The sequence below is a fragment of the Centropristis striata genome, chromosome 23 (genome assembly GCF_030273125.1).
Source record: "Centropristis striata isolate RG_2023a ecotype Rhode Island chromosome 23, C.striata_1.0, whole genome shotgun sequence".
Lineage (NCBI taxonomy): Eukaryota > Metazoa > Chordata > Actinopteri > Perciformes > Serranidae > Centropristis > Centropristis striata.
In genome coordinates this window covers 17,059,039-17,072,069 of record NC_081539.1, presented here as the reverse complement: position 1 = coordinate 17,072,069, position 13,031 = coordinate 17,059,039, and the positions used below count along the sequence as shown (strand labels likewise).

Below are 13,031 nucleotides of genomic sequence, written 5' to 3'. Positions count from 1 at the left end.
ATAAACCAACTCTAAGCATAGTGAGAATTACAAGAGTACTTAAAATATACATAGTATGTTTTTCTATGTATGTTTTTAAGTATTCCTACAGTTTTCACTATGCCTGACTGGTTTGATGCACAATAATCAACATTTCACTCCCTTTACTGCAAAACTACAAGTGTAAGTATGTTACTGCTATGAGTTTTGTTGCAAAAAACTTTATTCTTTCTCCAAAGCCCAACAGCTCAAACACCAAACCAGAGTACCTGTCCATCATTCTGGACAGAGGAGACGGACCAATAGAGGAGCAGTGTGAGAGACTGCAGTACGACCCCAACCAGTGGGAGTTCCCTCGAGAGCGTCTCAAATTAGGTATACTCTCACTTTATTTCATGACATTAAAAATGTATGTTTTAAGCATGAATTACTTGTGATATCAAACTTTAGTGATTTAGTGAATGCAATGCTAATGATGGGAGAGAGGGAAGGTATTTAAGATCACATAACAGATAGAAAGACTTTCTCAGAGGTCTTATCAGATTATTATTGGGAGTGACGCTCATTCCATTAATCAGACTTTGTGTCTGTGTTGTCTGCTGTGAGCTAATCAACTCCAGCAGGGGGTGTGTAAACTGTGTTGACTGAAACTAATCAGCTCCCGAGGGTGGGATTCAGTTAGATGGACTGTTGATGGGGTCTAAAGTCTTCTCTTATCAGCTTCTCACGTCCAGGATGGATAATAATAGTAATTAATAAAGGAGCTCAATTAGACACAAAAGCACACCTCCCTTTCCTCCAGCCAGCGTCACTCACAGTGTTCCTCTCTCAGGGAAACCTCTGGGCCGAGGAGCCTTCGGGAAGGTGATGCAGGCGGCGGCCTTCGGTATAGACAACGCCACCAGCTGCAGCACCGTGGCTGTTAAGATGCTCAAAGGTACAAGATCAGGTCCCTGGTATTCTGAGAACATGTTATTCTGTGAAATGCAATAATACTTTACAACACATCTACCTCTGTCAGAGCCACTATCACAGAAATGCTCTAAATCTACCTGTAAACCATATTGTTATTATATATCACATTTACACAATATTTTGTCTTTTTGCACACTCTATCTACATATTCACATACAATAGTATATTATCTATTGTATGTATATCTTGTACAGTCAAGTATTCATATTAATTTATATGCATATATTATACCTATGCTATATATCATGTTATATCATATCTTGTGTGCATATATATATATATATATATTCTATGTGTGTATTATTATTGTTATCCTATACTGTTGCTTACTATATGCCGTTATTCTATTTGTATTATTATAATTACTATTATTATATATCTGTTTGCCCCTTATTTACCTATTATTTACCTTATCTTTTATCTTTTTCAATCAATCTATCTATCTATCTATCTATCTATCTATCTATCTATCTATCTATCTATCTATCTATCTATCTATCTATCTATCTATCTATCTATCTATCTATCTATCTATCTATCTATCTATCTACCTATAACATTTGTTCCACTCTTTTCTGCCTTTTGTCCACCAGAGGGAGCTACAGCCAGCGAGCACAAAGCTCTGATGACTGAACTGAAGATCCTCAACCACATTGGACATCATCTGAATGTAGTCAACCTGCTGGGGGCCTGCACCAAGTCAGGAGGTGTGTGTGTGAGTGAGTGTGTGTTTCTTATGCAGGTGTGCTATAAATATGCCTATTGATCTATGCACAAGTCAATTTTGGTGCATATTTAGTTGCACTATGAGCATGGGCCCCTGGACCACAGGCATGCAAAAGGCCCCACACCTCTCTAGCATCGGAGCAGGACACACATTCATTCATTACCATTAACCGCTTATCCGCAATCGGGTCGCGGGGGGCTGGAGCCTATCCCAGCTGTCATTGACTTTATAATTGTTTAGCATCTTTTTATAGTTGTTTTGTGTCTCATCTTTAATTGCTTTGGTCTTTTTGTAGTTATTTTTTTGTCTGTGGTTATTGTTCCCCTTTTTGTAGTCATTTTGCATCGCTCAGTGTAGTTGTTTGTGTCTCTTAGTAGTTTTTTGTGTCTCTGTTGTTATGTTGTGTCTCTTTGTAGTTTTTTTGTGTCTCTTCGTTATTGTTTTGTGTCTCTTCTTAGTTATTTTGTGTCTCTTCGTAATTTTTTGGTGTCTCTTTGTTGTAATTTTGTGTCTCTTTGTGATACATTTGAGACCCTTTTTAGTCATTTTGTGCGTCTTTGGGTCTCTTTACAGCTGTTTTTCATTTTTGTAAATTTGTTTTGGTATCTGTGTAGTCATTTTATGTTTCTTTGTAGTAATTTTGTCTCTGTGATTGTTTTGAATCTTGTTTTATATTTCAAGTCTCTTTGTGGTTGGTATGTGTCTCTTTCATTGACCATTTTGTAGGTGAAAGACAGGGGGGCCCTCATTTGTGTTTGTGCCCTCGCACTTTTCATAACTATAACGTACATGCGTGTGTGTGTGTGTGTGTGTGTGTGTGTGTGTGTGTGTGTGTGTGCGTGTTTTGTGTGTGCAGGACCACTGATGGTCATCGTCGAGTACTGTCGTTATGGAAATCTCTCTACCTTCCTGAAGGGGAAGAGAGAGGTGTTTGTGCACACGGTGAGTAAATAACTCAGTGAAAGATGGTGTCATGATACACGGTGTAGACAGCGACACTAATGCCTCTGTCCCCCACACTTCTCTTAAAAAAAATTCCTATGTGCTGTACAAAATTACAAAATCATACACTCAAAAAACTCACTTCTGCAATCTGTTTGAGGTTCGAAGATGTTATCAGTTCTCGAGCAGGATGTCTACTTCCTTAATTTCATCACAGGTTTAGACATAACTATAAACTGCAGCCTTAAAGGTCATTTTAACAGAGCAAAACATGTTTTTGAAATCATTCGAACACACTGTGCAAAACCAGTTCATAAATGTCAGAAGACACAAAACCCTAATTGTGTTATATTATTTACCGTCTATCATACAATATCTGATAACAACTGATTCATTTCTCTCCATCTCAGCCGGCCGGAGGAAAAGATGGACGGGCAAGTTGTGTTGGCCGTGAGTTTGAGGAGAAAGACAAGAAAGAGGATCACCTCAGTAAGACTGGAGCACACTGAAACATTTTTTTTATGTTTGTGCATTTTCAAACTGCTTGCTCACAACCCTGTGCCCCCTTTCTTTCTTCCTCCAGATCCCAAATCTGACTCCAGCTCTCCGTTATTCCTGGAGGACCTCATCTCCTTCAGCTTCCAGGTGGCGCGAGGAATGGAGTTTCTAGCATCTCGCAAGGTCTGATACTTCATGTGTTTGTGTGTGTGTGTGTGTGTGTGTGTGTGTGGATGTAGTTACAAGTGTGTTTCATTTATGTAATTATTTGTGTCCTCTGTGTTTATGCATAGTGTATTCATCGAGACCTGGCAGCCAGAAACATTTTGCTTTCTGACAATAAAGTGGTGAAGATCTGTGACTTCGGCCTGGCCCGAGACATCTACAAAGACCCCGACTACGTCCGCAAGGGAGATGTGGGTACACACGAGCAATGTGGTTCAAAAATCCACTTATGTTTATATTAATGTCACACAAAAAACAGTAACACCACAAGCGATCTTAGAAACATACTCAAACATCCAAATCGTTAGCCTCATAGCATAATTGCCTAAGTAATTTTTTGGTCAAATTGTGATATCTGCCTAACTTTATTCTCCTACCACTGCTGCATCTTTCTGCCTCATTGCCTATGTTCTCAGCCTATCAGAACACTTGTTAGAGTCCAAAATCACTTTCTGCCTTAGTCATCTCTGTGACTTAGGCATTTTTGCGGCTACATACAAACCAAACTACATTATTTATATGTAAGAGAAAAATTGCCTTAGTCAGGGCATATTCTGCCTAAGTCACTTATGAAATCGATGGGTTTAATTTTTTATGCAAACTTGTTCACACTTCTATTTGAATTTACTGTTACAATATCAATTAAGAATACCAATGGGCTTACTAAAAATTTTGTATTTTCTTGTTTCCCGAAAACGTTCAAATATGACTTAGGCAAATATGCTATGAGGCTAACGAAATATAGAGACTTATTTCAACAAAATGATATGAAATCCTAACTAAGTTCACAGCTGAAAGCAACATTTGTTGTAGTTTAGAATTCATAAGATCAGTAATTTCATAAATAATTCACATCAGTAATAAAAAAAAAAACCCAATTTTTTTTTTTTTTTTTTTTAACTTTTTATTTAACCATTTTAATAATTTTACAGAACATTTCCTGACATAATTTGAAGTAAGAGACATCACAATAAACATCCTGAGCATCATACAAGAAAAAAGTGTTAAGACATTACAATAAATAAATTAAATACAGAAATAAGTATTTCTGACATAACATAGTTATAAAGTTAGTGTTAATCTTAACATAAAATAAATAGTTCAATATTTCATCCCATCATCCTCTCCATCAGACACCCAGATATTGTGAAATGCAAGACCATCTTTGTATAAAAGTGTCCATATTTAGCTGCAGGCTTGCAGTCATTCGCTCCATCGTGTAGACATGTTTCAGTCTCTGGACCCATTGACCTATGGTTGGTGGTTTTACATCTCTCCAGTGCACAGTGATCATTTTCTTTGCTACCAGTAAAAGAACCCTCAGTATATATCTCTGATCTGCATTATATCGGTCTTTAGGTATGGCTCCCAACAAAAACACCATAGGTTCTGGAACCACTTTTACTTTCAATATAATATCTATTTCCTTTTTAATATTGTCCCAAAATCCTCGTATTACTGGACAATCCCAAAAAATGTGGGTGGTGTCTCCAATATTTCCACAATTTCGCCAACATAATGCTACATTGGGATTTTTCACATATGAAGAGATGATAAAGGGAGTATTAAAATATCTGATCTTCACTTTCCAGTCGAATTCTTTCCACAGTTGGCTGCTAATTCCCCTATGACAAGCTGTACATATGTCCACCCACGTAGAGTCTTCAATTATAACATTTAATTATAATTCCCATTTTTGCTTGATGTGGTTCGTGTTTTGTAAGGTGTCAATTACCAACCTTTTGTATATATTAGATATGTGTTTTTTTGTTGGGAAATGCTTCTCTATAACACTGATAAAATACTCTTCTATTTCATTTGGGTTTTTACTGACCAAATCCCTTTCTTTATGACTTCTGATATAATGTCTTATCTGAAGGTATCTATATAAATCGTTTGATGGGAGGTTAAATTGTTCTTGAAGTTGAGAGAATGATTTGAATTCTGTTCCTATAAAGGGTTGGTTAATTGTACAGAGACCCTTGTCCGCCCATCTTCTAAACCCAAAACCCAATTTAATTGGGGTGTGCATTTTATTTGTGCTGCACCGACATTATTTACAAAATAAAAAGATTTTGTAGCCACATTAAAAACAACAAAATGGGTATTTTATATTTTTAATAAATTCCTCCGGAAATTACAAAATATAGTATGAATGCTGTTATTAATAGCCTATATGTGATACATTAGTTTCATATAGGAACTATATTTGAAAGAGAATAGTTTCAACATGAGTTTTGGAAAGAGACGTCGTTGTTGAGTTTTTTCAGTTCTGGAAATATTACAGTTTTTCTCAGTCGCTTTGGGTCAATTCTCACATCAATATTAACATTTGCACAACAGTTAGTTCAACCTCCACAACATTTTGTCATTTGTGCTCATCATAGTAGCAGTTTCTCCTTACAACAAATTACAAATGCTTTGGACATGCATCAATTGCTTCCATACAACTCTCTGCTGTTTTATAACATTATCGTTTGCTTATGTCATGTCAGTCAAAATGAACTATACTTGTGAATGCTGAATAGTCATTCCATATAAAACTAATAGTCATAATTTCATTGCTTGAGTCATTACATACAAAAATCTTGAACTAGTTGTCAAAATCTGTCAAGCTAATTTTATACACTTTTCTAAATCTTTATTTTTTTACTGAAATGTCTCCGGAATTGAATACATTTCTCTCAGGTGAAGCTTAAGGTGAGCTTTCATTGATGAGAATGGGTCTGTGAAGCATTAACCAATGATAAGCCACTTCTCTACAATCACTCAGAGCTGAATCTCATTAACCCATAAACACTTCACAAGCATATATGAATCAAGTAGGACATAGTGTGGACCATTTCTACAATACTGTGACACTGTACTGTCACAGCTCTACCCAAGGGGAGTTTATGTTTGTTATAAATAAGGGTGTTTTTTTCCTTTTGCACAATGCTGTAAACAAATTAGAATTGAAGATCATATGCAACAAAAATGTGAAACATACATATTCAGTGTGTTGTACTCAGTTACCCCATTAAATACAGTCATGTGTAACTTTACTGTAGTTTTCAAATGGCTGTGCAAAAAGCATATAGTGCTGTCTTGAGCATTACATTGGAAAATAATTACAGAGTAAACTGTCATAATGAAAACATGACAGAGACATTTGACTTTCTCGTTCATAAACATGGTGTCAGCACTTTTCATCTTGATGACACTGACACTTTCATTGACATTAATACTTACTTTGAGGAACGAGCTATCCATTTTGAGCAAGTGACACGCTTTTGCAGGTTATCAACTAGGTTTTGATTTTTTTTGTTTTGAGAAATGTATTAACTGTTGTGCAAATGTTAATAGTGATGTGAGAAATGCACCAAAGCGACTGAGAAAAACTGTAAGCAAAATCATCACATAACATTTTTTCCTCTGTGGCCTGACAACTTTTCAACCAGCAATACTTTAAATGTTTCCTCATGAGTGGTCTTTTGTAAATCTGCTCCTGTGATGTGATTGGCTGACAGGCCCGCCTCCCTCTGAAGTGGATGTCTCCAGAGTCCATCTTTGACAAGGTGTTCACCACACAGAGTGACGTGTGGTCCTTCGGCGTCCTGCTGTGGGAGATCTTCTCTTTGGGTGAGAGCCATCAAAACACGAGGCAATAAGACACCCTGCAACAAATACTTGACCTGTTATGAGCTTACATTATTAAGATCATGTTTGAAAGATTCATTTCTTTGGTTGGGTGTGTTCACATATTGATGTATTCATGGGTCAGTGACAAATAAGGGTTGGCAAGATGTCAAATGGTGTAACCACAAAAAATATATAAATATTAAATACCTCATCCACCTACATTGTATTTAAGTGGACTTCTATATATAATTACTTCATTTTAAAAAACATCAAATTCATTTTAATTTTTTTAGTATTTCTACATTAACACATTTCATCAATATTGAGCAGAACATATTCTAAATACAATACCATTTTTTTCTAAAGTTTTGACAAATTATGTAAAATGTATTATAAAACATAGTGTTGAAATGTAAACGTGGATTGTATTTTTTCTCATTTTAGTTCACTTTTTTTTCCCCTGTATATAATCAGATTTTTATGGGAAAAAACACTGGTTACACCAACTGACACTGGGTTAGATCACGTCATTGACCCTCATATATGTGTGTGTTTGTCCAACAGGAGCATCTCCGTACCCTGGTCTTCACATAGATGAAGAGTTCTGCCACAGACTGAAGGGGGGAACAAGGATGCGAGCTCCAGAATGCAGCACACCTGAGATGTGAGTGGATACGTTTTCAACACTGTAACCTACTGAAATCAGTGCAGGAGGCAGGGATTTAGTAGATAGAGGGCCAACAAGTAGGAAATTAGTAAAGAGGGAGCACAGTGGGGGAGAGCATTAAGATAGATTGTGCCTCCTGATGTGACCCAGGCAGTGATAATGTTCGTGATTTGATTAAAAATGAAAGAGGACATATCAAGCTTATTTATTTCAGACTCATACTTGCATGGGTTTCTATTAGAACATGTGTTCATGCTTTAATGTTCAAAAAACACATAATTTTTTTCATATGCTCTGTCGGAATATTCCTGTTTTCACTCTCTGTCTGAAATGCTCCATTTTAGCACCTGTATCTTTACGAGCCCCCCTCCTGAAAAAACCTAGTATGAGATTAAGATGAATTACTTTATTATTCCCACAACGGGGAAGTTCAACCTCTACATGTAACCCATCCTTTTATTTTACACGCAAGTGAACACACAATGCAAGGAGCAGTGGGCAGCACATTACTGCACCCGTGGAGCTGATCAGAGGGTTAGGTGCCTTGCTCAAGGGTACTTCAGACCTTGACATTTACATTTAGTCATTTAGCAGACGCTTTTATCCAAAGCGACTTACAGGAAGAGTAAAAAGCAAACAATCAAGGTATAGTGCAATAAGAGCTATTAGTGCTAGTGACAATTCTTTGAGGAGTAGACTTATCATGTGGTCTAGGAGAGAAGATGCTCTCTGAAGAGCTGGGTCTTCAGGAGTTTTTTAAAGGTAGAGAGGGACGCCCCTGCTCTGGTAGGAACTGGTAGTGTGTTCCACCAGCGGGGAACAAGAAGTGCAAAGAGTCTGGATTGCCTTGGACCAACGGGGGGCAGAGCCAGGCGCCGTTCATTGGAAGAGCGCAGCGGTCGTGAGGTAGCATATGTCTGAATCAGGGCGTTCAGGTAGGTAGGAGCAGTACCGGAGACAACTTTGTAGGCCAGCATTAGAGATTTGAATTTGATGCGGGCTGCAACAGGTAGCCAGTGGAGCTCAATGAGCAGCGGAGTGACATGTGACCTTTTTGGCTGGTTTGGACATGTCGGTCCTGGGATTCGAACCAGCCACTCTCCAGTTACAAGCCCAATTCCTAACCTCTAGGTCACAGACTGCCCATGCTCTGATTTGTCAGCATTTTGGGGTCTTCCCATCTCCACTCTGGAAGAATCATTGCAGCCAGGGAATGACTGTAGCAACACTGTAACAGCACCAAAATAGTAAAGTTGTGACATCACAACCTTACGGAAATCCTAAAGTTTCTAATTTGTGCATTTCTCTCTGGATTGACTGTTTTGATACCTTCATGTTTTTTTATAGCACCTTAGCCTGCCTTATAATCAAACAAAGACATGCAAATTTCACTTTTAACAATATGGGGCACTCTACCTGTATGTTTGTGTGTGCAGTTACAGCACAATGCTGGCGTGCTGGGAGGCAAGTCCCTCAGATCGACCAACCTTCACTGACCTGGTGGAGACCCTGGGAGACCTGCTGCAAGCAAGGGTTCAGCAGGTCAGGCTTTTCATGGATCTTACTCCATCAGGCTTAAGATTTTTATGTCTTGTCCAACAAAATGTTTGTAATCACATGCGTAAACCACAGAAAAAGACACATTTGTTCCCTCTCTTTAACAGGATGGGAAGGATTACATTCCTCTGGATTCTTTCGTATCTGGAGACACTGGTCGCAGTGAGACCTTCAAAGAAACCCCACTTGCAGTCACAAACCTGAGGTAAGGAAACGATTCACAGCAACATTACATAGACCTGTTTTGGGGTTTTTGAAATTTAGCGCCCCCTACAGTTCTAGAGTGCATTTCACTTTTACGTCACTGTCATCAATATGAACAGTTGTGTAAAAACATGTGTATTGTGATTTTATTACGCATGATCAGAAACTAGTTGACAACATTTCAAACAAGTGCATCAAAACAAAACATAGCAAGCCAACTAATACTGCCTAATAATGTTAGTCCAAAAGCAAGTAGACCAGCTCGTTGTCTGTCAGCCGCCTTTTAGTTTGGGAAGCTCTCTTAAAGCCATTCTGAGGTTTATTCTATTCCTGCAGACTTTTGCTTGGTCACTCTCCTGTTTTCTCTTTTCATTTTCCTCCTTAACTTCCTTTTTACCTCTGCCATAATGTCTGTTGAGGATGTTGAAGCGGGGTTTCGGACAAAGTAAAGTTTTCTGTCCATCAAGAAATTCCATAAATTTAAACTCGTCAGCTGGAGGACATCAGAGGGAAAAGCAGAAAACATTTTTTCCATAAAATATGATTCAGTTTCACTAAAATCAGTGACATAGCAGGTGGTGTGTTAGTGCCGTAAAGCCACTTTTTGCAGCAGTTCATTACACCTTCTGTTGTTATGATGTTTTTTGTATGAAGTGCTGTTGTACAACTGTATAATAAATACATGAGAAGGGAGGTAAAGACAGGTGCAGATCTGAAAGTGATGAGAGCTCTGTGAGATAACTGAAACTTAAATAAGAAACAACAGGAAACAGATTGAGAAACTTGAGAAATTTCCAACTTTCAATGTTTTGAATCCACATCCAATCTACCTAGTTACATGAGGGGTATGGCCACACTCCAGACCTTTGAGGAACTGCCCTGCGAGGAGCCAGACAGCCCTGACGTAAGAAAACACCTTCACTTCTGCTTGCATGCACAAACACACACAGACACATAGAGAGGACAAGACAAAAATGCATCCTCACTTTGTCGCAAATTAAATAACATGAAAAAGTAGAATACTAAAAACCCCAAAACTCTTTTATAAACTGCATGTTTGCATCCTCTCTGCATTAGGATGAGCAGAGTGACAGCGGCATGGTGCTACCATCCGAGGAGCTGAATGGCCTGACGTGGAACAACAGCACCAAAAACAAGAAACTCAGCAGGTGAAGACCCCTAATCTCTGACTTCTTAACCCTTGACTTTCCTCCTGCCAGTCCAATATATCAATACTAGACTGGTAGGAGGTCATTTTCTTTGGACATACTCTACTATTACCATAATAAGCATTTTGGGGGCATTTTTTGCAACATACACACAACATATTTTTTATTTAATCTGGTGTTTTTCTTTCACTTTTCAACAGATCATACTATAATATGTATCAACAGACAACAATAGAACCATTTTGAGCATTTTTAGGCATTTTATATTTGACCTTTTTTTACCAAAATGACATGCTATAGTATGACTTTTTTTCTTCCATTTTTGGACATCATAGACATCAATTGATTATACAATAACATGTATCAACAATCTATATTTGGACCATTTTTTAGCATTTTTAGGCAATTTAGAATTTGACCATTTTCGACAGAAATCGACATATGTGTGACTTTTTTTTAAAATTTGGACATCCCAAAATCTGGTGTCATTTTTGAACAGATTCTTTTATAATATGTATCAACAGGCTATAATTGAACAATTTTGAGTATTTTTAGGCATTTTAAAATTTGACCATTTTTGACAAAAAACGACATGCTATAGTATGACTTCTTTTTTTTCTTCCACTTTTGGATATCTAAAAAATCTGGTGTTTTTCTGTAATTTCTGAACAGATTATACAATCACATGTATCAACAAGCTATAATCGGGGCATTTTGAGCATTTTTAGGCATTTTAAAATTTGACCTTTTTTGACAAAAATCAACATACTCTAATATGACTTTTTTTTTTTTTCTTCCATTTTTGGACATCTCAAAATATGGTGTTATGTAATTTTTCTAACAGATTATACTATAATATGTATCAACAGACTACAATAGAACAATTTTGAGCATTTTTAGGCATTTTAAAATTTGACCTTTTTTGACAAAAATTGACATACTATAGTATGACTTTTTAAATTTTTGGACATCCTATAATATGGTGTTTTTGTCATTTGTGAACAGAATATACTATAATATGTATCAGTAGACTATATTAAAACCTTTTCGAGCATTTTTTAAAATTATGTCCTTTTTTGACAAAAAATGACATACTATGGTGTGACTTCTGATTCTGACATGTAAATTATTATTTATGACATAATTTATAATTTATACTATAATTAACAAGACAATAACTCTTAATTTGTATGTTTTTTTTTAGATTCTTTGCCTTTACCAAGTTTCGCAACAACCAGGAGCCTTTCCTGTGCAATGACATCAAAGGTCTCCGTGACAACGAGCCATCTATCTTGCCGTGCGATTGGGAGTCAGACGAGGGAGGCTCCCCTCCTCCGGACTACAACTCTGCCTTTCTCTACCCCTCCCTCTAGCATCGGTTTTTGTACAACTTTATATTTTTTGCTCATACTCTTTAGTCACAGACACTAGAAGTCATTGTGCTTTTCAACTTTCCTGTTTGAATCCTCTACCTCATTATTATATCTGCATGTATTCTTCCTCCTGATTAGGTTAGTCTCTTTGCTTCGCTTTCCCAAAAACGTATGCCGTTGCACAACAAAGCCTTTACAGTATTACCTTTCCTTGGCACACATAACCCCTTCCACGAGCAGCTAGGTATTACCTCATTGTACTTATCATATGCAGGTATGCAGAATGTATTTACTGACCTACAAGTATTAGAGCTTATTGTATTGGTACCTCAGGTGCTGAGCTTTGTGAAGAGGAACACTGCTGTATGAAATAATGGTTCCTCCTACACAGCTACTATATGCTGGAAAAATTACATACTATCCACTTGATTGTATTCGTTAGACAGGGTATATCTATCTGTATTTATTTTAATGATGTAATCATGACATGGATGAGTCTGTATCTCACTGTGAATGTTAATATTCACTCAGTTCCAGGTCGACTTTAGTGAAGGCTATGTGCACCCAAATAGTATCAATGAGGGTGGACAAAATATGAGAAACACCTTTTAATAATACACACCAAAGTCTGTAAAATCACCAGTTACACAACTTCTGTATGACAGTTTCAACACAAATAAACCTTCAGGAGCTTCAGATTAGTTGCATGGCTGCTATATAAGACTGCATTGCATACCTAATAACCTGGCAACTGGGTGAATATTTAACTCTATATTAAGTATCCCTAAGTAGTCACATCGAATGGATGCTGAACAATTACATTTTCTAATCTAAATCGTATTGATTAATGTTGAACTGCTTGCCAGAGAGACAATATAGTTTAAGATGATAAAGACATCTCACTATTTAAACATTTTTTGGCATTAAAACAAATTGAGGTTTTCAAGTGTATTATATTTGCTTGTATTTTCAAGATGATTAATCATTCAAGAATGTAATTATAATTAATTTAGTAAAATGCAACCCCTATTTTGACAGTTTTGTTTTTATGTTTCTATAAAAATGTATGTATTAAAATGCTTGAAAGCTTTTAG

General features: G+C 36.9%; 1 protein-coding gene across 1 annotated transcript in view; it reads left to right on the top strand.

Moving 5' to 3' along the window:
- flt1 (fms related receptor tyrosine kinase 1) overlaps nucleotides 1–12,945 on the top strand; it is a 45,531-nt gene extending 32,586 nt beyond the window's left edge. The window contains exons 17-30 of the mRNA XM_059326518.1: nucleotides 219–354; nucleotides 812–916; nucleotides 1,548–1,661; nucleotides 2,538–2,623; nucleotides 3,034–3,112; nucleotides 3,207–3,304; nucleotides 3,415–3,537; nucleotides 6,856–6,967; nucleotides 7,532–7,631; nucleotides 9,071–9,176; nucleotides 9,299–9,396; nucleotides 10,230–10,299; nucleotides 10,473–10,564; nucleotides 11,769–12,945. Coding sequence (XP_059182501.1) covers nucleotides 219–354; nucleotides 812–916; nucleotides 1,548–1,661; nucleotides 2,538–2,623; nucleotides 3,034–3,112; nucleotides 3,207–3,304; nucleotides 3,415–3,537; nucleotides 6,856–6,967; nucleotides 7,532–7,631; nucleotides 9,071–9,176; nucleotides 9,299–9,396; nucleotides 10,230–10,299; nucleotides 10,473–10,564; nucleotides 11,769–11,937 — 1,488 coding nt within the window. The 3' untranslated portion in view covers nucleotides 11,938–12,945. The remainder of the gene's footprint in view (nucleotides 1–218; nucleotides 355–811; nucleotides 917–1,547; nucleotides 1,662–2,537; nucleotides 2,624–3,033; nucleotides 3,113–3,206; nucleotides 3,305–3,414; nucleotides 3,538–6,855; nucleotides 6,968–7,531; nucleotides 7,632–9,070; nucleotides 9,177–9,298; nucleotides 9,397–10,229; nucleotides 10,300–10,472; nucleotides 10,565–11,768) is intronic.
- The last annotated feature ends 86 nt before the right edge of the window (nucleotides 12,946–13,031 follow it).